Source organism: Balaenoptera acutorostrata, chromosome 4 (genome assembly GCF_949987535.1).
Source record: "Balaenoptera acutorostrata chromosome 4, mBalAcu1.1, whole genome shotgun sequence".
Lineage (NCBI taxonomy): Eukaryota > Metazoa > Chordata > Mammalia > Artiodactyla > Balaenopteridae > Balaenoptera > Balaenoptera acutorostrata.
The window spans coordinates 63,636,354-63,658,009 of NC_080067.1; the positions used below are offsets into that span (position 1 = coordinate 63,636,354).

Here is a 21,656-nt window from a genome sequence, read left to right on the forward strand (position 1 = left end):
AAACAGATAAAGACTCACAGGCATGGAAAAGTAACTTATGGTTACCAAAGGGGAAAGGGGGCAGGGATAAATAAGGAGTTTGGCATTAACAGATCACACTACTATATATGAAATAAACAACAAGGACCTACTGTATAGCACAGGGAACTATGTTCAATATCTTATAATAACGTATAATGGAAAATAATGTGTATTTACATAGCTGAATCACTTTTCTGTACACCAGAAACTAACACAACATTGTAAATCAACTATACTTCAATTAAAAACCACCACCAACCAGATTTCAGACATTTCATGAAGATCTGTGAATATCAGGTCCACATGTCTAGAAGCAGCAACTCTCTGGTGGTATATGTGATCTCCACTTCACCACAGTCACCGCCGGATCATGACCTTTACCTGCCTGGATCCTGGAGGTAACTGAATTGGCAACTTCTGGGCAAATGAGCAAGTGTCTTTCTGCATGACTTCCTGGGATCTTCATCTGCTTATGTGCATTTTAAATCTCTAAGAGGGGTATATAAGCAGTAATCCCTAAATGTAATTACCTTGAAACTCTGTGTGTGTGCGTGTGTGTAGTGTTAGGGTTCTCCAGAATACAGCTCGGAAAAAGCTGCTACAGAGACCCAGAGCAAGAGGATCTGAAACAGAGCTCTTTGGTGGGATAAATTTGGTGTATCCTGAGAAGTTATTAGGGACAGGAATTTGCCACACTTTGTTTTTATGTGATTGTTTCCAGTGGAGACTCATCTCCAATTAGCCAGCAGGTTCTCTGATCCTCACATCTGCTGTGTGAATCAGATTTCTTCACGATTTTGTTGTTGTTGTTCCAGAAAGGGCAATGAAACCCAGAATGTGGAGGGAAGAATTAAAATAATTTTTGTATGTTTTTGAGAAGACAACTTATTTGATGCATTTATCATTTCAATACTAATTAGTCATTTAAAATGTCCTTTAAAACTATATATAATTATGTGTACAGATTGGACAAAGACTTACTGTTGTTGCCTTCAAGATAACTTAAATAATAGAAAATCTTTGATAAAGGCATAATTTTCTGGTGACCAACAAATTTTAAGTTCTGTGGTTGGTTCGGGGTCTGTAAAACATGCAAACATTCTTTATGTTTGGAACAGCAATTAAGGGCAGGAGTTTTGGAGTTAGACGTGATCAGAATCCCAGTTCTATTGTGGTGTGACCCTGAGTACATCATTGAATCTCTCTTTGTCTCAGTTTCCCCACATTAAAATGGGAGTAACACTTGCCACATAGGATTGCTGTGAGCTCTGATGAATGTAAAACACTGGGCTCAGAACACGGAGCCCACCCCGGGCAGCACTTAGAGCTACAACTAAAGCAACCTTAGGAAGGCTGGACACGTAAACCGGTTCTTTCCTCCATCCCTTTCCTTGGCTGCATGGCAAGGCCACCAGAGGGACTAGTTTAGGAGCACTTTTCTTTGTAACAGTTTTTCCTGGTGATGAAGAATTTAACTTGCTATACTTAATACCCATGTAGACACTGCCTTCCATGGTGGAAACCACCCCCTCTCCCATCCTATCAGGATATTTAAAGAAAAAAAACTGAGCCCGTCATTTTGACAGGAAAAGTCAGATTAAAAATTCACTCATACTGTATTGATCCCATTGTACTGATATTTTGCTTTTCTCCCTTTTCCTTTTGACTACATGATTGTCACAATGGTTGAACAGGTGCGAAGAGAGAGTCTAGATCCAGTTAGTTATCTTATGAGGATAATGGGAAGGAAAATGGTGGAAGCTGCTTTCTTTGACCTGAAATCAAACTGCCTGACTCAATGGCAAAACAAACATTCTTACGAGCCGCCAGAAGCTCCCCTACCCTGCATCAGGGTGGTGGTGTCACATGGTGAGGGGACTATGTTCATGCCACCTTGAGCGAATATCCAGCTGTTCATAGCTACTATGGAGCTAAGCAGTTTCTGTCACACGCACCGGTGCCTTAAAAAAATTCCAGATGGTCAAAATTACCACACATTCTCCTTGTGTACTGATTTATTGGCCTGCGAGGATTAATTTGGATAGAACTGGAGAAATACTTTCTATGCCAAGGATACGAGGCATTGGATCTAGCTTCTTGGCAGCAGCTGCCTTATTCCCAGTGTCAAAGCACAGAAGAGAAGCCCAGTAAAAATGCCAGGCCAGAGGCTCCATGGGCCCAAGAGAAAATCTGCCGCTGGAGCTCTCTTTTCTACGGAACCTATAGGGGAGGTTACGGATAGAGTGACATTCCTTTCTTTTTTTATATATATATTTATTTTATTTATTTTTGGCTGCATTGGGTCTTTGTTGCTGTGCACGGGCTTTCTCTAGTTGCGGCGAGTGGGGGCCACTCTTCGCTGCAGTGCACGGGCCTCTCACTGCAGTGGCCTCTCTTGTTGCGGAGCATGGGCTCTAGGTGCGCGGGCTTCAGTAGTTGTGGCACGCAGGCTCAGCAGTTGTGGCTCACGGGCTCCAGAGCACAGGCTCAGTAGTTGTGGCGCACGGGCTTAGCTGCTCCGTGGCATGTGGGATCTTCCCAGACCAGGGATTGAACCCGTGTCCCCTGCATTGGCAGGCGGATTCTCAACCACTGCACCACCAGGGAAGCTCCCATTCCTTTATTCTTAATTATTAGACTGTACTGCCAAGACTTTCTGGACTTTCACAAATAATAATACCTGCACTGCTCTCAGGAGCTATTATGTAATTAGGAACACATTTTGAAAGGTTAGGCACATTTTTAAAGGGAAATACTTAGATGTACAAGATAGTATTGCTTTTCTAATGCGTTTATAAAATGGATTATTTTTCATTTAGAACTCCTTTCATTGAGGTAATTCACAAAGTCATTTATTATACACATTTCACATTTAATTCACTCATTCAGCAAAATTATTGACAAGCCTGCTCTGTAACAGGCAGTGTTCTAGTCACTAGGGTATGGTGGTGAACAAGACAGATGCTGATCCTGCCACTGTGTGCAGTCTGGTGGGGCACAGATAAACGCAACACAGCGCTGTGAGACAGCGGGGAAAGGTGCTCTAGGAACAAAGAGGAGGGGAACCCAACCTAGACTTAAGGGATCTTCCTGGAAGCAGTGAAAGCCAATTGAGACTCTAAGAGTGAACTGAAGTTAGCCAGGTAATGGGGTGAGGAAAGAACATTTCTGATGGGAGAAACAGCATGTGCGAAAGCTAGGAAGAAGATTACATGGCCTCTTCTAGGAACTGATCATGTATTATGATGCCAGTGTAGACATCAGGTGGGAGACAGAGTTGAGGATGTAGAGGCAAGAATGGTCCAAATCATAAAGGCCCTTATAAAGTTAGGACCATTAGTTCAGACTTCATTCTGTAAGTGGGAAGTCATTATTCAGATCTGTGTTTTAGAAAGATTATTTGGCTGGCTGAAATGAAGAGAATGGGAGCTTTCCATTCTCCACTCTGGAGGCAGGGAGACCAGTTACAAGGCTGTTATTGTTGTCTGTATAAGATGATGGTGACCAGAGTAGCGTGTTGGCAGTAAAGATGGAGAGAAATGGACGGAGATGAGAGATATTTAGCAGAATCAACAGGACTTGGTCTTTGATTAGATGTTGGAGGAAAGATGGATGTTGTGTGTGGGAGAAAGAGACAGACAGACAGAGACAGAAAAAGATAGAGACAGAGAGATATCAGGCTTTTCACCTGGGGGATTCTATTCCCCGAGTTAGGGAACAGAAAAGGTGAAGTAGGGTTACGGTGAAGAGCTCGGATCTGATGTGCAGTTTAAGGTGTCTTGGTATGACGGAACACAGATGTTGAGTAGGCTGTGGGCTATGTGGGTTTGGCGTCAGGAGGACAGTCAGAGCCAGAGATGTGGATTTTGGAGTCATCAGCATGTGAGTGGTGAGTGGTGAGTGGAATCACAGGAGGGGGTTCCAGCGAGAGGTGTCAGGAGAGGAGAGCAGGCTGCCCAGGGTTGCACTCTGGGAACGTCAGCAACAAGGAATAAGCAGAGGAGGAAGAACTTACTTGGGTGGGAGGGAGAGTTTGTGTTCAGAAAATCCAAAAGAAGAGAACCCTTAAGCTGAGGAAGTGTTTAACAGTGTCGAATGTTGCAGAGAGGTTAAATTAGGCTGAAGTACACCTATGAGCATGGACAGCAATGGAGATGTGATGATTCTGTCCAGAGCAATGTCCATGGAATAGGAGTGGAAGCCAAATCACCATGGATGGAGAGCAAATGAGCGCACGTGCACGCACACACACACACACACACACACACACACACGGTCATACGTTGTAACAGTAAATACAACCATCTCTGGAGTGTTTGTGGAGTTACTGAAACTATGAAATAGCTGAAAAATCCCAGTCTTCACTTAATTTTTTCCCTCACTTTAATGCATTTATACGTACACACCCGCCTACCTATTTACTTATTTATCTGTCTTAAACTGTTAAGCCAAATGCCTCATTTGAATCATAGCCAAGGCTAAGGATGGGAGTGGGGTAGGGAAAGGAACAGCCATGTTTTCTTTTCCTTTTATTGTCTCGTAGGATCTGAGCATCACCGGAGGAAGGAAGATGCCTTAGGAGCATCTAGTCCAACCCTTCCCTATGGGTATGACCTGGGGGTGGGGAGGGGCAGAAGAGAGAGAAATTAGAAGGCTATTGCAGTAGCTTGGGCTGAGACCAGGCTGACTGCAACAGGAACAGAGAAGAAAGACTGAATCAGGGTTTCTAAGTGAAGAAATAAGAGGCTTTAGTGACAAAACTGCATTGCTTCTTACTAAAAGCAACAGTATTTTCACCTTGAATATGCATAATTTTTAAAGAGCTTTCAAGTGTATTAACTTATTTGCCCTTCATAAGTGACTTCTACAAGGTCACCAGCTAGTTAATAATGAACCCAGGGCCAGACCCACATCCCCTAATTTCTACTCTTATACCTTTTTCATTAATGCAACCTTGTTTCCCTCATCCTGTTCTGCAGCTCTAACCTATCCTTCGCGTTAAGGATCAATCAAGGTTGTTGCTTGGCAAATATTATCTTGGTTGGAGGAAAGAACAGAACAGAGCCCTTCTGCTTGTCTCTTGTCGCTTAATTTTCTGAAACAAACCAAGTTCATTCTCTTTAGAAATACAAGGTCACTGATACTACACTCAGCTGCTTTTCTGTCAGGAATGAAGGAAACTGCAATGGAATGTTAAATGAGACTCTTTCAGTCTAAGTTTTGACTGTGGTTCCAAAAAAAGGAAAGAAAAAAGAATGAAACAATAGGTGCCTGACTTGCAAAAGAAACGGTTATATATTAAAAAAAAATATGTATCTATCTCCCAACATTCAGCCTATAATCCTTATAAGAGGGCTAATGTTGAAGGGGCTGGGGAGAGCATTTCCATGAAGTGAATGGTCAAGGATGTGTGTTTCTCGTGACCAGGTCTGGGCCATCAAGGGGTGAGTCAACCTGAGCTATCTTGAATTCCACCCAAGAGGCCTTCCCAGAAGGTTGAGGATTGGTGACCTTCTCATTGGAACTGCAGTTGGCTATTCCCAGCAGGAACCTCAGGCCTAAAGGCGTTCCTAGCTTGGAGAGGCAAGGAGCTCTAAATTGTGAATATGGAAGGAGGAATGTAAATATTACAGAGGACTGGATGTCTTAGTTATTGAAACAACATTGTTCTTGAGAACCAAAGTGTCTGGAGGACTTTTTATCTTCATAAAGTGACTGGAAAATCTATGGGACTCTTATAGATTGAATTGTGTTCCCCCAAAAGATATGGTGAAGTCCTCACCTCTGGTGTCTACGAATGTGATCTTATTTGAAAATGGGTCTTTGCAGATATAATCAAGTTCAGATGAGGTTCTTATGGTGAACCCTTAATCCAATATTATTGGTGTCCCTATAAGAAGGGAATTTGGACACAGACAAAGAGGGAAGACGGCCATGTGAAGATGGAGAAGAGGTTGGAGTTACGCAGCCACAAGCCAAGGAACACCTGGGGTTACCAGAAACTGGAAGAGGCAAGGAAGGATCCGCTCTGGAGGCTCCCGAGGGGGCTGGAGGGGAATGGCCCTGCCAACACCTTGATTTCAGACATGTAGCTCCCAGAGCTGTGAGACAATAAATTTCTTTTGTTTTAAGTGACCCGGGTTGTGATGTTTTGCTACAAAAGCTATAGGAAACTAATACAAAGGACCAACCTATGATTTCAGTCAGAGGCTAGCTCACAAATGGGGCTTGAAAGGGCAGTAGAAGATATAATGAAGTTTTCTTTTACTCTTAAACCTATCAAATTCTGCCCATTAATTGAAATGCTAGCCTAATGCCTGATACGTGCTCAACAAATAAATACCAGTTGTGAATGAATGGTTTCCCTAGCTTACTGAGATATATTCTTTCTTACATCCTATTTCATTTAATTCTTCAAATGGGCTTATGTGCATTATTTCCATTTTATAAATGCGGAAGCTGATGTCACGGAGATTAAATAATTTGCCCAGGGAAAATAGCTCAGAGTGCAGAACTGAGATTGGAACAGAGGTCTTCCTGACTCCAGTCTGTATTTTTCCACTCTACTATCATCAGATTAATCCAGAAACAATTGGCAAGATGTCCAATGGCCTGTGTCCTCTTATAGTTCATGTTCAGAGAACTATGCCTCATTTTTTAAAATGAGTTTTAAAAAAGTTTTATTTGGAAAATTAAACATGGACAAAGGGTAATTAAAAAGTACAATGACCTGTCATATAACCATCACAAGTTTCAACAATTTTCATGAAAACTATTTTTAAACCTTACATAAATCACATAGATAAAACATCTTTATATCTACGTGATTAATCTATGTAATGTTATGTTTTTATATCTATATTTAACTATAGAGAGATTTCTCCAAATTTACGCTCTGAGACACAGTTCCAAAACCCCTAACAGCTGACCCCAGCTTCCTGCCATCCTAACCCAAGTGCACGAGGATGGGCCACCAGAGAGAGGCCAGCTCCTCTGCCACAGGGACAGGATATCGCGCCCTTTCAATCCATCACTGGCTGGGAACGCAATGCTGTGGGGGACCCCTTTGAGAGCCCATGACCACTGAAGAGCCCCCATGAGCAAAATCACTGGCGTCACAAAGGCACCGTGTTGGCTGTGGGCAAACTGACTTCACAGCTGCTAATGAGGATGCACAGTGGTGGCAAATTACTATGCCTCATCTTGAAATGATTTCTTAGAATCTGGATGCAAGAATATATTTTCTTGGCAATTTTGGTCCTTAAAAAGACTAATTGAAAAGTCCATCTGTAGGAAAACAGGCAGAGAATAGGTTGGGTAGCTCAAATAAATTGAGCATGTATTAAACTCTAGATTCTAGATCTGTGTTTTGTTCTTGGATTATAAAGCTGAAAAAGACAGTTCTTGACTTCAAGGAACTCACAGTCACTTGGAAGGAGTTTTTTTGGGTATTGAAAAGTATTCTGGACCAGTGGTCAGAAGATGTGGACTCTTTTCCTGCTGCCACCACTCTTTAGGGGTGTGATGTCAGCCAACTCACATAACTTTTTTCATTTCCAAATTTTAGGGAAATTTTTCTGTAAACTGTGAAGAGTTGTATCAGAGTTAGGTGATGTTATTGTATTTTTATAAAACTACTTTTCTTGTATGGTTTAAACGTCCGAAGAGATGTGACACAATATGTTAGTCAATAATGGATATGCTGTTAACAACCCTGCTTAAATTCTGTAAGGATGAAACTGCATTAGTGGCTTGTGATTTATTTTTTAAAAGGATATTTAGAATCTGAAGAACACTGCTGACTCAAGAGAAATGTAAAGGTCAATTGTTGTATCTAAGCTGTGCTGTCATGACATTTGAATAATTAAAAGGCTTTCAGAGATAATTGTAGTCCCACATTTTAACTAAGAATTTAATACAATAAACTATAAACATGCTCTGTTTTCATATGTGGAACTCCCCAGAGCCTATTAACTGTCTAGATGGCAGGAAATAGAAGGACTAAAATGTATTTAAATCAGGGATCACCCAAATCTTTCAAACTAGACTTTAGTGGGTGCTAAGAGTGTATTTTAGAAACTTCCTAAAACTCATTCAGGGTATGAGAGGACAAGGACTTTTATTTCATTTAGGTCTTTGTTTTGGGGTTTTAAAATGTATTTTAAAATAAAATACTTAAGGGCTTCCCTGGTGGCGCAGTGGTTGAGAGTCCGCCTGCCAATGCAGGGGACAGGGGTTCGAGCCCTGGTCTGGGAAGATCCCACATGCCGCGGAGCAACTACGCCCGTGAGCCACAACTACTGAGCCTGTGCGTCTGGAGCCTGTGCTCCGTAACAGGAGAGGCCACGACAGTGAAAGGCCCGCGCACTGCGATGAGGAGTGGCCCCCACTTGCCGCAACTAGAGAAAGCCCTCGCACAGAAACGAAGACCCAACACAGCCAAAAATAAATAAATAAATTAATTAATTAAAAAAATAAATAAATAAATAAAATAAAATACTTAAAAAATTTTTAAAAAAATGTAATACTCTTTCCTGGTAGGCAAATTCGAAAAAAAAAATGAGCAAAAAGAAGAAATAGCCCTATTAATTTTACTACCTAGATATAATAACTGGGAGCACTTTGGGATATCTCATTTTGGGCTTTTCCCTATGTTTATGCATAAAAACCATTGCTCATGAACTCTCAGGGTCAGTTACTTCCTTCCCTGAGCTCCAGTTTTCTCACCTATAAAAAGTAGTTAAGTACATACCTTGTATGGTAGTTGTGGGGAGTAAATTTCATAATACTTATAAAATATTTAGCAGAGTAGCTGGAACATAATAATGTTCAATAAATGTTAGCTATTTTAATTGTTTCATTATTTACTTGTGAAAATGGAAACTTACTGTACATGTGGTTGTTTAACCTTTTATTATGGACATGTATGCATGTCAATAAATATACAACTATTACATCACTTTAATGACATAGTAGTGTCCCATTATATAGATTTATCTCAGTATGTTTCACCTTCTCCTATTGCTATTGTAAAAATTTGTATCAAATATCTGTGGGCATGCATCTTTATGCACAAGTGATTATTTCTCTAGGATTATCAAGGAATTGCTGGGTCAAAAGTCACAAACATTTGGAAGCTTTTTGGTATATTTTGAAATAGCCTTTCTGAAATATCGCACAAGTCCATTCTTCCACTAGTACTGAGTATTATCATTTAAAAAAATTCTTTGCCACAGTGGCCACTAATGATGCTGAACATTTTTTTTTTCACATACATATTCCTGGTTGCTAGAAAATTTGCAAAACTGTCTCTGGCTGGTGAAAAGACTTTAATGATTCAATTTATTTAATGGTCATAAGACAATTCTGGTTGCATATTTCTTCTTGAGTAAGTACTGGTAAATTATATTCTATTGAGAATTATTTCTCTAAATTTTTTCAACTCTTGACCCTTTTTTTCTATACTATCTTAAATCTGTTTTATCTTCAGATATGCCTCCCTTTTCACTTTTAATAGTATGTATTTGTGCCTTTTCTCTTTTTTCTTAACATTATCAGAAGTTTGTCAATTTTATTAATCTTAAAAAAAACCCCTAAGTTTCTGGCGTTGTTTTTCCTTTGTTTTCTAGTTTATTAATTTCTGCTGTTATTGTTATTCTTCCTATTTTTTTTGGGTTAATTGTTCTCTAACGTTTTAGGTGTCTTAAGTTAATGCTTAATCTACCAATGTTTAGCCTTCTCTCCTAATGTAAATATTTAAGAGTAATACCCTTGGAAGGATTGCTTTATCTACGTTCTACAAGTTTCATTTTGTAGCACTTTGGTATCACTCAGTTGTAAGAATTTATTAATTCCCATTATGATTTCTTTTGAGGTTATGAATTATTCTGAAGGGTGTTTTTAGATGACCAAATATATGAAGCTTTTCATTGTGGTCAGAGAACATGATTTACATGAAACAAATCCTTTGAAATGCGCTGAGACTAGCTGTATGGCACGATTGAATTTGGTAACTGTTCCCACGTGTGTCTAGAAAGAATGTATATTCTGCAATTGTGTGCAGCATTTTATATATGGTCTCTAGATTAAATTCTCTGTATCTTTACTGATCTCTTTCTGCATGATATCAATTTCTTAAAGAGGCATATTAAAATGTCCATTGTAATGGTAGATTTATTTCTCTTTATAGTTTTATCCATTTTTGTTTTATGTATTTTGAATGTATCTTTTTAGTTTTATACAAGTTTTGGAATGGTTTTATCTTCCTATGAATTGAGCCTTTTATATTAGTTAGAAATTCTTTTTTGCCTTTAGTATTGCTTTTGCCTTAAAGTTTTTTTTCTTTCTTTCTTTTTCTTGTACCTGATACTAATAGCTATGTCAGCTTTCTTTTGATTATAGTTTGCTTGGTATACATTTTCCATGATTTTTCTTTCAGACTTTTTGTGTCCTTATGTTTTAGGGATGTCTTTTATAAACAGTCTAGAATTTGTTTTATTTTAAATCTAATCAGCTAATCTGTCATTTAACTGGAGATAGGATAATTTACACAATAACTGATATATGTGGATTTATTTCTCCATCTTATTTTGTTCTATTTTCCCCCTTTATGTTATTTTTTTTGAATGACTAAGGCTTTAAAAAATTCTTTAATTCTATTTTTTTTCTCCTTGAATAGGTTGGAAGTCATACATTCTATTTCTATCATTTTTGTGATTACCCTTAAAAATTTAACATGCATATTTCACAAAAGTCTAAAGTTAATACATATATTTATCCCCCCTCCTGAACAACACAAAAATTTAGGTTCTAATTGCAATCATTATTATATTTTTTCTAAAAGTTCTATTTTTTCAAAATTTGCCCAGTTACTATTTTTTTTTTTTTTTTTTTTTTTTTTTTTTAAATTATTTATTTATTTTTGGCTGTGTTGGGTCTTCGTTTCTGTGCGAGGGCTTTCTGCAGTTGTGGCGAGCAGGGGCCACTCTTCATCGCGGTGCGCGGGCCCCTCACCATCGCAGCCTCTCCTGTTGCGGAGCACAGACTCCAGACGCGCAGGCTCAGTAGTTGTGGCTCACGGGCCTAGTTGCTCCGTGGCATGTGGGATCCTCCCGGACCGGGGCACGAACCCGTGTCCCCTGCATTGGCAGGCGGATTCTCAACCACTGCGCCACCAGGGAAGCCCTGCCCAGTTACTATTGATAGTCATTTGCCTTTTACTGGTGCTTTCAATTCCCTCTTTTATTTATTTAATGAAACATTCTTTTATATTCTATATCTGATAATTCTTAAGTCTTTGAGGTATGATCTATTTGTTGTTTCTGCTGACTCTCACTCAGGGCTTCCTTTCTTACATGTTTTGAGTTATCTGATTTTGAACTTATATATTTTGGGAAATTTATCTGTGAAGATTTCCTGGGGCTTGGTTTGAGAAGCATTCCTTTAGAGAGAATATGTGTATGTGTGTGTGTGTGTGTGTGTGTGTGTGTGTGTTTATGTATGGGTATCTATGTATGTGTATATTTATGCAAGTGTACCATGTATGTGCATATGATATGTGTCATGTATGTAAGGTTTAATGTACACATGTGTATTTGAGTTTGTGTGTTTGCTTATATATGCATGTATGTGTTTATGCATGTGTGTGTTTGTGTGTGTGTATGTGTTTGTGTGTGTATGTGTTTGTGTGTGTGTATGTGTTTGTGTGTGTATGTGTTTGTGTGTGTGTGTGTTTGTGTGTGTGTATGTGTATACATGTTTGGCAGCTGGCTGGAGGCACCACCATGGGGGGCTGCTTTAAATTGAATTCTTGGCTTAATATTTTTAGGACCACACAAGTATGAATTACAGCTTAACTTGCATGAAGACTGCTCATTGTTCCATATTCTCTTGGGAGACCCCACTAACCAATTCTATATATTTTTAGAATTCCTCAAAGTTTTTGGCCTGTTACAGTATCCCTGTCTATTATCAATAACTGATACACATTTCCTTCCCCAGCTTATCCTTCATTGACATGTGGCCCTTCAAGTTCCCTGGCTTTTTAAAACCTTAACTCCCCACTTTTTTAGGCCCAAGATTTTGTTTATTATCAACCACGTGACTGTTAAAATCCTTAGCTGCAGGTAAATGGGATCAATAGATAATTTAAGGTAGCTGCTAGTGTTAGTGCTTGCTTATACTCTGAATTTATGTTGCTACTTCACATTTTTGGCCTCTGGGGACTTCTCTTCCTCTGTTTAATGCTAATTCACACACTTAAAAAGATATTTTTTATTTATAATAGAAGAGTTGAAGAGTACCTACCATATTGCAGGCCTTTCTTTGTACTTTTAACTTTTATTTTCTAAGTTTGATTATACATTCAATGCATAAAGATTCACAGTTATTATATCCTCAATGTAAAATTTTCTTGCAATCAATATGAACTGTTATTCCATTTGATCCTTTTTGGTTTGAATTCTACTTTACCTAGTATTGTGTCTAGTTTAGCTTTGCCCATCTCCTTATTACTAGTTTTTCTGTATAATTATGTTTTCTGTATAATTTTGTTTGCTTGTATTTCTTTTTTTTGTCAAGGGTTTTTATTCTTGTTTATTTTTTTAAAATCAGGAGTGGACTTTAAATTTTATCAAATGTCTTACTGGCATCTATTAAGATGATTCTGATTTTTTTCATTTGACCTATTAATATGATAAAGTATAGTACATTGAAAAGAACTGAAAAATCCTTACATTTCTAGAATAAATCTCACCCGGTTATGGTATACTCTGTTTTACCAATATCTTATTTAAGGATCTAAACTCATAAGTGAGGCTGGGGTAAAGCTTTCTCTTTTTAAAATTATCTTTTCTCTGACTCTCAGAACAGTGTTCTTAGCTTCATTTAAATGATGTTCTTAATATCAATATAGTATAAATACAGATATTTACAAAAAAGGCTACTTCTCCTTAATATAATGATCCTGTTATTAAAAAAATTATTTCCAAAGTTGATTGAGTCCAGTGCTTTGAGATTTTTACTATAGCAATTAGAAAAATCAATATTAGGTTTTCAGAGGCTTCCAACTCAAAGGAATCCTATTTCAAGGACATCACGGAGGTAAGAAGCAGCAAAGGAAGAGGCCAAGTGTGATTTTACGTGCACTTTCCCTTTTCTTCCACAAATTTTATAGCAATTCCTTTTAGAAAGGACTTGGACTTGATGACTATAATGAAAGAGAGGCTTAAAGCAAGAGTAGATCAACCAAAAGCCAACCCCATAACATAAGTTTTAAGAGTCCTCAAAATAACCACTTTTTGAGTAGTAAAATTAAAAAATAAGCCATGTATATCAAGTAAAGCTGAAAAGCATGAACTTTTAAATGACGAAGAAACATTTTTAAAGAGTTTCTTGAAATACTGAAACATCTTATTCAATTATACCTTCCATTTATCACTTAACAGAAAGGATAAATGAACTGGTCTTTGCTTTTCTCTTAAAATATCTAAATTCATTATGGGGGCAGCCTTTTTTTTTTTTTTTAAATGCTTTACTAGGTTTTGTTATTTTAATGGCTTAAATATAAGACTGCTTTTATAGACTACCAGTATCTAGCTCCAAGTGAAAATAGTGAATCATACGGAGGTTCCGTTTCTGTTGTGGCTGATGGATTCTCAAAAGGCAGAAGGGAGTGTTGACAGAGACAGGGGGACTCGTTTCAGCTCTCACACTTGGCTTTCTTGCAGGCTGGAAGAGAATCATCATCTACTTCTGATGTCCGAGGTTTCTTCACCGTGGAAATAATTCCAAAAGCAGTTTTTCTAGCTTCTCCGTGCAGAAGCACCGCTCGGCAGTTGGTGGACACTGCGGCCTTGGCGTCACTTTCCGACAGCCCAAACAGCAACCCTAAGTTTGCCACATCGTATGGGCCTCTTATTTCTAAAGGCCTTTCAGCAGCACTAGATATAATTACATTCTTTCCTTTGCAGACCTGCATCAAATTGAGGGCGTTGGAAATTGTGTACCTTCTCATTGTGGAGTCTTTGATAGCAGGGCTATAGACAAGTTCAAAGCCCACACCTCGGTCAATTGCCACATTAATAGGGGGTCTTTTGAAGTAAAATGGTAGCTTCTCTGCTACAGTTATGCAGACTAAATCCACATCTAAATGTGTACAAGCAACATGGAAAAGTTTTTCTGTCTTTGGAAAAACGGCAACGATATCATACAGCCGGACTCTTGAGGAAGTTGCTCTCTGTACAATTGGGAAAGTTGTAAAGAGTTCAGAAACAGCTACTGGTTTTTCAATTTCCTGTTTCTTTTCCTTAAATTCAACAACATGATTGATGGCAACAACTGAATAGCCCACCGTAGGTCCAAATCCGCAAACACCGCCATGTCGAAAAATCTGTATTTCTTATAAAAACATTTAATTGTAATTTATATTCGAAACTGTGAGAGTATCTTTGTTTTCTAATAGAAGAATTTAACTAATTCGTATTTATCATGAAAATTGAGATAAGAGGACTGACTTTGGTTCTTTTCCCTTATCATTTGCCATATTGATAAATTTTTTTCTCCTGCTTTTTGTCCTTTATTAATTTGAAAGTGTTACATTAATTTTTATTGTATTAGTAGTTATCATTCAATTAAAGACAACTTTGACCTTTTATTTCTCTACTGATTCAATAACCAGTATAATATTGAATTCCTTCATTTAAGGTAAGAGATTATTTATCCTTTTTATTCCTTTCCACTTCTACTTTGGCTTCCCAGTATTTGCTGAAAAATCAAACTCCGAGCCCTAGATTGTTAATAAAGACATTACGCGTGTTTTCTTTCAGGAATCTTAGAATATTTTTTTACAAATTCTTAAAAGTTTCTGGCATTTTAGTGGCATCTGTTCCTATCATTCAGTACTGATAAAGATATTTTCCACCTGTGTTTTGATTATTTCAATAATTTGAGACAGGTTAAAATCAGACAAATAAAATTCAGAATTCAGAAAATTAAATTTCCTTTAAATTGCATTTAACTTGAATGTATCGGGGCTGCCTGTACATATTGATACATCCTTAAAACACATGAATCCAACTTCAAGTGTAGTAAATAATGGAGATCTTTACTACAGCTTTTCTTGAAGAAGTGTTACAGTCCCTTATCTTGAAGCCAAAAATTCATTTACTTCTGATGAGTTGTGTAAGTTTCACTGGGAATCAGGAGATTTAAATTTTAGATTCACTAATGTTATTAGACTTGGGAAATTTTACTTAAAATCTCTGGAGAAGGCACCATTATACAGTACATTATATGTATACATTATACAGTACAGAAAGCCACTGTCCTTGGACCTGCAAGGCTTGGGTTTGAATTCTGACTATTGCTACTTACTAACGTATTGGGGAATTTCTCCACCTACAAATGGATTACTACTATTTAACTCAAGATTATTTTGAGAATGAAATGTGATAGCCTATGTGCAAAACTTAGTACAGGCTTGACAAATAACAGACACTTAATAGTGTTATAGCACAGTTGGATAACAGCAAATAAAGATATCTCAAAAATAAGGGATTTGGGGGGCTTCCCTGGTGGCGCAGTGGTTAGGAATCCGCCTGCCAATGCAGGGGACACGGGTTCGTTTCCCGGTCCGGGAAGATCCCACATGTCGCGGAGCAACTAGGCCCGTGAGCCACAACTACTGAGCCTGCGCGTCTGTAGCCTGTGCTCCGTATCGGGAGAGGCCGCGACAGTGAGAGGCCTGCACACCACGATGAAGAGTGGCCCCTGCTCGCCGCAACTGGAGAGAGCCCTTGCACAGAAACTAAGACCCAACATATCCAAAAATAAATAAATAAATAAATTTATTTAAAAAAATAATAATAAGGGATTTGAAAAATAAATAATTTAACCAATGTATTGATTCATTTCACTAAGAAGAAAACACTTTATATATATATATATGTGTGTGTGTGTGTATATATATATATATACACACACACACACACATACATACAGACACACACACACACACACACACACACACATATATATATATATATATATATATATAAAGTCTTATCCAGCCCCCTCCCCCAGTGTTCTGATATAGCTTGCTCTATAATTACAGGCTTTTAAGGAGAAAAAAGTTTTCAACACAGGCTATAAAATGTATTGGTTGTTATGGAGACCATAGTCTCTAAACTAATCAGCAAATCTAGAATCTGCTAATCTTGTAGAAGGAAGAGGCTTTCTCCTTTGAGAAGAGAAAATCTACTCTTTCTGGTAGAAGAGGTGGGGATTCATTCTGGCAGGTGACATATTATGGGGTAATGATACTGATTTTCCTTTCCCTTTGGCCTTGAGGTAAGGAAACATAAGGATGTGACTTCTAAATAAGATTCACAAATTTGTTTGTAAAATCAGGTATAGATTAAAAAGCAATTGACATAAATTAATGTTTTTTTCAGTAAAGACTTAAATTGTCCCTAGACTTCTGTACTGTTCTTTTCTTCAATATACTGTAATTCAGCATCATGTTTTTTACATTAAAAATGTAAGTGGGATACAACACTCAGTCTAGTTTTTACAAAATCATAAACATTGCTATTTGGTCAAGTTTTCCCAAAGAAAATAGGGCAGAAATGTCCAAATGCGTGTTAGACTATCAAATTATGCTATTGTGCTTTTGTCTTATATTGAAGAGAATAAATAGAACTCTTTGAGTACATTCAACAGAAGGTTGAATTATATCAATACTTTTCAATGCCATATAAAATCACGTAAATTCTATGTTTTTCCTTCATTTGCACTGAGCACGGTTTGTGACTACATCTCAGTGCGCCACTCTGGGGAGTGGAGACACAACAGTAAACACAACAAAGTCCCCACACTCATGGAGTTTCCAGTCTAGTAGAAGGATGTGGTACATAGATAAATGAATAATATAAGTTCAGATGGCTATTAATACCTTGAGAAGTAATTATATAGGACAATTATGGATGACTTCTTTTAGACGACTTCTTTTAGTGATCAAGAAAGACCTCTTAAAGGGGGTGACACATGAGCCGAGACCTAAACAACCCAGGCAAGAGCATTCTGGACAGAGAATATGGAGATGGGCATGAGCTTGGAGGGATGAAGGAACGGAAAAGCCAGTGTGGCTAAAATGTCCTATGGGATAGGGAGGAGGGACAAGAGGGAATGACAGCAGGGGTCAGATCATGTCCTGTGGACCATAAATAAGGACTTTGGAGCTCATTTTATTTGTGATGGGAAACTACCGGCAGATTTCAACTGCCATTATTCGCAGGGAAGTAACAGGATCTGACGTACCCTTTGAGAAGAGAACTTACAGTTCTCCAGGGGACAAGACTGGAAGCTGGGAGACAAGGTAGGAGGCTGTGGCAGTGGTTTGGGCTAGGGGTGCTGCTGGTGTGGAGGAAGTCGTGAGCGGGGGAGATAATAGATGTAGTTGGATTCCTTTAGTTTGGTCATTATTCCAGCAGGTCCTCCTACTGGATTGGCTGTGAGGCTGTAGGGAAAGGAAGGGCATCTTCCAGGACTTTGGTTTGAGCAGACTGTGGTGCTATTACTGAAGTGGAGTAGGTACTGGTTTGGAATGGGAGATGAAGAGTTCATTTTTTGACATGTTACGCATACACTGGATACTAGAACCCAAGAGGCAGTATCAGTAGGCAATTAGATCTCTGGGGAGAATTCAAGGTTGAAAAATCAGATTGAGAGCCATCAGGGTATAGGTGGTATTTACATCCATGGGACCGAAAGAGATGGCTAAGGAGAAAATGTAGATGAGGAAGAGAGAAGGAGCGAGAGCTGTGTCCTGGGGCTCTGTAATATAGACACAGAGGAGCCAGCAAAGGAGACTGGGGAGGAAGGGCCTGTGAGGCAGGAGAAAACCAGTAGCTAGCACAACGCACTGCTTGGCACATAATACACATTACATACAAATCTGCTGGAGGAAAGCATGAGTGATCTGGCTTCTGCCTCCTCTGCCTGCCTCTTCATCTCATCTCCCACTGCTCCTCCAGGCCCACCCCGCATGCTAACCATACCCAATGACGCCCGCAGGTCCTCAATGCAAAGACACTCATCTATGCCTCTGTGCGTTTGCACGTTTTCTTCCCTCTGCTTTGAATGCCTTCTCCCTTCTGCTCGTACTCCCTTTTTAAACTGTGAGCGTGACGCCTGCTCTTGGAAAACCTTCTCTGTCCCTGTATTAGGATTCTTCATTATCTTCCACCAGATTCTGAGCTAGCTGAAGGCAAGGATAGTTATCTCTCATTTTGGTATCTCTAGTGCCTCAGGTAGAGTCTGAAAATAGTAGTCACTTAACAAGTGTAATGCTTTTGAAAACAAATACATGACGGCACCATTCAATTTGTGAGGATCAATTCAACTTCCTAGGCAACTTTACGTTCTCCCTAGTTTATGTATTATCCCCCAAATTCTATGAGCAGGTTTATGGTTAGTTTACCAAACCCACAGAACAAAGTGGCACAGCATGTTCAGAGCTCTCTACTTGTGCTTATTTTACTGAAACAGAAGATGCCTTCTGTTCTGTGCACGTCTCATCCATATTTTATACAAGAGAAACCTCCTTTGACAAGGCTTTAGAAACATCACCATTTCACCACAGAGACAATTTAGATATCAACAGTGTAGAAGAGATAAAAAGCACACAGCATGGTTCAAAGTCGTATCATAAAGCTTCCTTAAGCAGTCAGCATCATTCAGTGGGTTCATGTAAAATGCTCCTGTTCTTTTGAAAATATTTCAAACATCCTATAAAGGTTGTGAAGAAGTCCAATGAACTGGAATAATTTTACTGGATCACAATGCTGCTCGATCTCATGTTTAACAATGAGGCGGTATTACACATGCATCATCAATTTCTCAAAGTGGCTGCTAAAACACAGATGTGACACAGCTGTGATGTAGAACCAATTCCCTTCTATACAGTCCAGATTTCATTAGGACCCTGTACCCAGGAATCTGTAACCAGGATAGGCAACTGTTTCTATTTTCATTTGCAAACGAACAGCGCATAACAAGACTAAGAAAGGTTCACATCAAATGGTCATAAATATACAAAGAACAAAGTTAGCCTCGGAGCTAGTGTTCAGAGCTAAAATAGGAGACTATTTAAGAAAAATTTTAAAAGAGGGCTCTTGTTCCTGTCATTAATCCTTCCTGAATCCTGGTACAATTGTACAGAGCATCAAACCATATTTTTTCAGCACGGGAAAGAATTATCTTGTAAATGGCACAGTATTTTCAGTCATTTTAGTTGAACCTTGAGTATTTGTCCAGAACATGTCTTGTGACATATCCCTTGTAATTCGTTTTGTTGAAATCTGTTAACTTCCATAAGTATACTAATAAAGGAAGGAAAAACACTAGAGTGATAGAGAAAATGTGGGAAGAAGGCTAAGAAAAACTGTAAAAACATGAAAGGAATATTCAACCAATAATAAAATGTATATCAACTATAAAACATATTATAAATTATATAATTCCGTGGCCAATTAAGATGATAAAGGACAGATAGAAACGGGAAAAAAGTGAAAAGACAAATATATATTCAGTAGGTAAAAAAGGAAGATGATTGCTTATTTACTAAAAATATGCTTCAATCCTAGTGATATCTTCTTTTTGAAATTACTATTCCCAGGTTTAAAAAAAATTAAAGGTTGAAAATATACTGTCCTTAAGAACTTCACAGGAACACAGATCTAGGAATGATGTTGGCAGAAACTGGAAAGTATACTCTGGGTGATACAGCAGTAAGTAATCTTGCGTTTCTCCCTCACCATTAGAACCTTGACAAGGAACTTGTTAGGTAAAGATCTGGTAATTAGAGAATTTAATTAGAGGTGAAAAATAACTGAATCCAGTGATGTAAGTTCATGCAAGGAATTCAGCAACAAATCCAATCAGAACTAGATGCTCTCTTTTCCCATAATGGCTTAAATTGCTGCAGTAGGAATTTAGATTAGACATAAGCAAACATATTCTGATTGAAATGATTGCAAGACATTGAAATGGGTCACCTAGGAAAGTTTTAGAATATTATTTCCTAGCAACTGCTAAAAATAGAACTGATACTCAGGGATGGCCGTAGGCAAATGTGAAGAATCATAGATTCACAGATCGTGACAGAAGACAGCCTTAGAAATCATCAAATCCAGAGGTTCCTAAATTTGTCTTTACACTGAATCACCTCGGGGGATCTTTTCAAAATTTCCAAACCCAGGTCACAGCCAGGGCCACTGCAATCACAGTACCTTGGAATGGGACAGGCATCAGTATTTTGGGAAGCTCCCCAGGTATTTCCAGTGGGCAGCCTAATTAGGGTATCATGGATCTAATGAATGGTCTCAGGTTACACATAAAGAAATTGAGGCACAGAAAAGGAAAAGGACTTTTCCAAGCCTGCCAGGGCAGTGAGTGGCCCAGGAGAAATAGAGCCCAAGTCTCCTGGCCCTGATCTGACACACAGAGCGTGTTTTAAGAAAAAAAACAAACACCCAAACAACTTATTTTACATTTATGAAATCAATATCTATATCATTATAATTTTTAAAAAAGCATTGAAATTGCCGCTGAAAGTTAATAATCTCTCAATCTCACTATCCAGAGATGTTTTTAATTACTGTTGATACCTTTGCATTTCCTTCTACTCTTTTCTCAAAGTTCATGTGTACTTTTAAAATTTTGTAAAAGTAAGGATCCCTCTGAGCACGGCAGTAGGCTTTCTGGAAATCCGGGGAGCTAGAGGTACTGACGGCGTTGGGCGATGCTGGGGCATATTGCTGCCGTCTTCTCCCCATCCCGGGATGGACACACAGCATGAGGCCCCATCTTTCCTGACACCTGCATTTAGCCTGAGAACCAAATGGATTCAGGATGGACCATGTAAGTTCTTCCTGAGTAAAGGCACAAAGCCCAAGTGTAAAAGGCCTTCCTTGTGGACTTAGTGTCACCAACAGCTGCACACCCATACTAGGGATTCTAGAGAAGCTGCATTTGTTTCCACTCATGTGGCCACTTCACTTCCATCGTGCTTGGGATCCTTGCCTGAATAAGCCAGGACCTCACCTAAATTTACAGTGGTCTGTGTGTATTTGTGTGTATGTGTGCACGTGCGTATGTGTGCATGTGTGAGTGTATTCTTAGCCATCCAAAATAATAATGCAAAGCTATTATTTTGAATGCGGTAAATCTTTATCACTGATCCAAGTAATCATTGTGATTTGGTGGATCCATAAAATCAAACTTCACTAATGAAAGAAATAATTCCAATTTCGAAGGCCATATTGTATTATTGCCAACTGGCCAATTAAAACTTAAACCTAATTTATGAGGTGATTTAAATCTGATGCTCACAGTTCAATGTCTGTTCAGCACAGGTAGAGAATGAATGCTTTAGTATCAAAAGCCAGCTTATTTTGAAAAGGAAGATTCTCTTTAGAATACCAAATGAGTCATAAGAAATGATTTAGACAAGGAAGTGGCTAACTTGAAATGGAGCTTTCGCAAGTGTGTTCTTTACATCAATGGCTTCAATAAACACCGTTGCCATCACAGAAACACATCTCAGTTAATTAGGGGATTGGTTTTACTTACTCTGT

The 21,656-nt window shown here is 38.5% G+C and overlaps 2 protein-coding genes across 11 annotated transcripts in view; both read right to left on the reverse strand.

The window, feature by feature from the left end:
* PEX5L (peroxisomal biogenesis factor 5 like) overlaps window positions 1-21,656 on the reverse strand; it is a 278,603-nt gene that overhangs the window by 64,660 nt on the left and 192,287 nt on the right. The gene's annotated exons all lie outside the window — the stretch shown is intronic.
* On the reverse strand, window positions 12,597-20,855 carry LOC103002365 (ribonuclease P protein subunit p30-like). Its single transcript, XM_057545629.1, has 2 exons — window positions 20,688-20,855; window positions 12,597-14,410 (listed from the first exon to the last, which is right to left on the reverse strand). Exons 1-2 carry the CDS (start codon window positions 20,853-20,855, stop codon window positions 13,721-13,723), a joined length of 858 nt encoding a protein of 285 aa, XP_057401612.1. The 3' UTR covers window positions 12,597-13,720.

Coding starts and splice junctions, on each gene's coding strand:
- LOC103002365 (XM_057545629.1), bottom strand. CDS start 20,855: ATGGGGAGAAGACGGCAGCAATATGCCCCAGCATCGCCCAACGCCGTC. Junction 14,411..20,687: donor GAGTAGAAGGAAATGCAAAG/GTATCAACAGTA, acceptor TAAGAAATACAG/ATTTTTCGACATGGCGGTGT.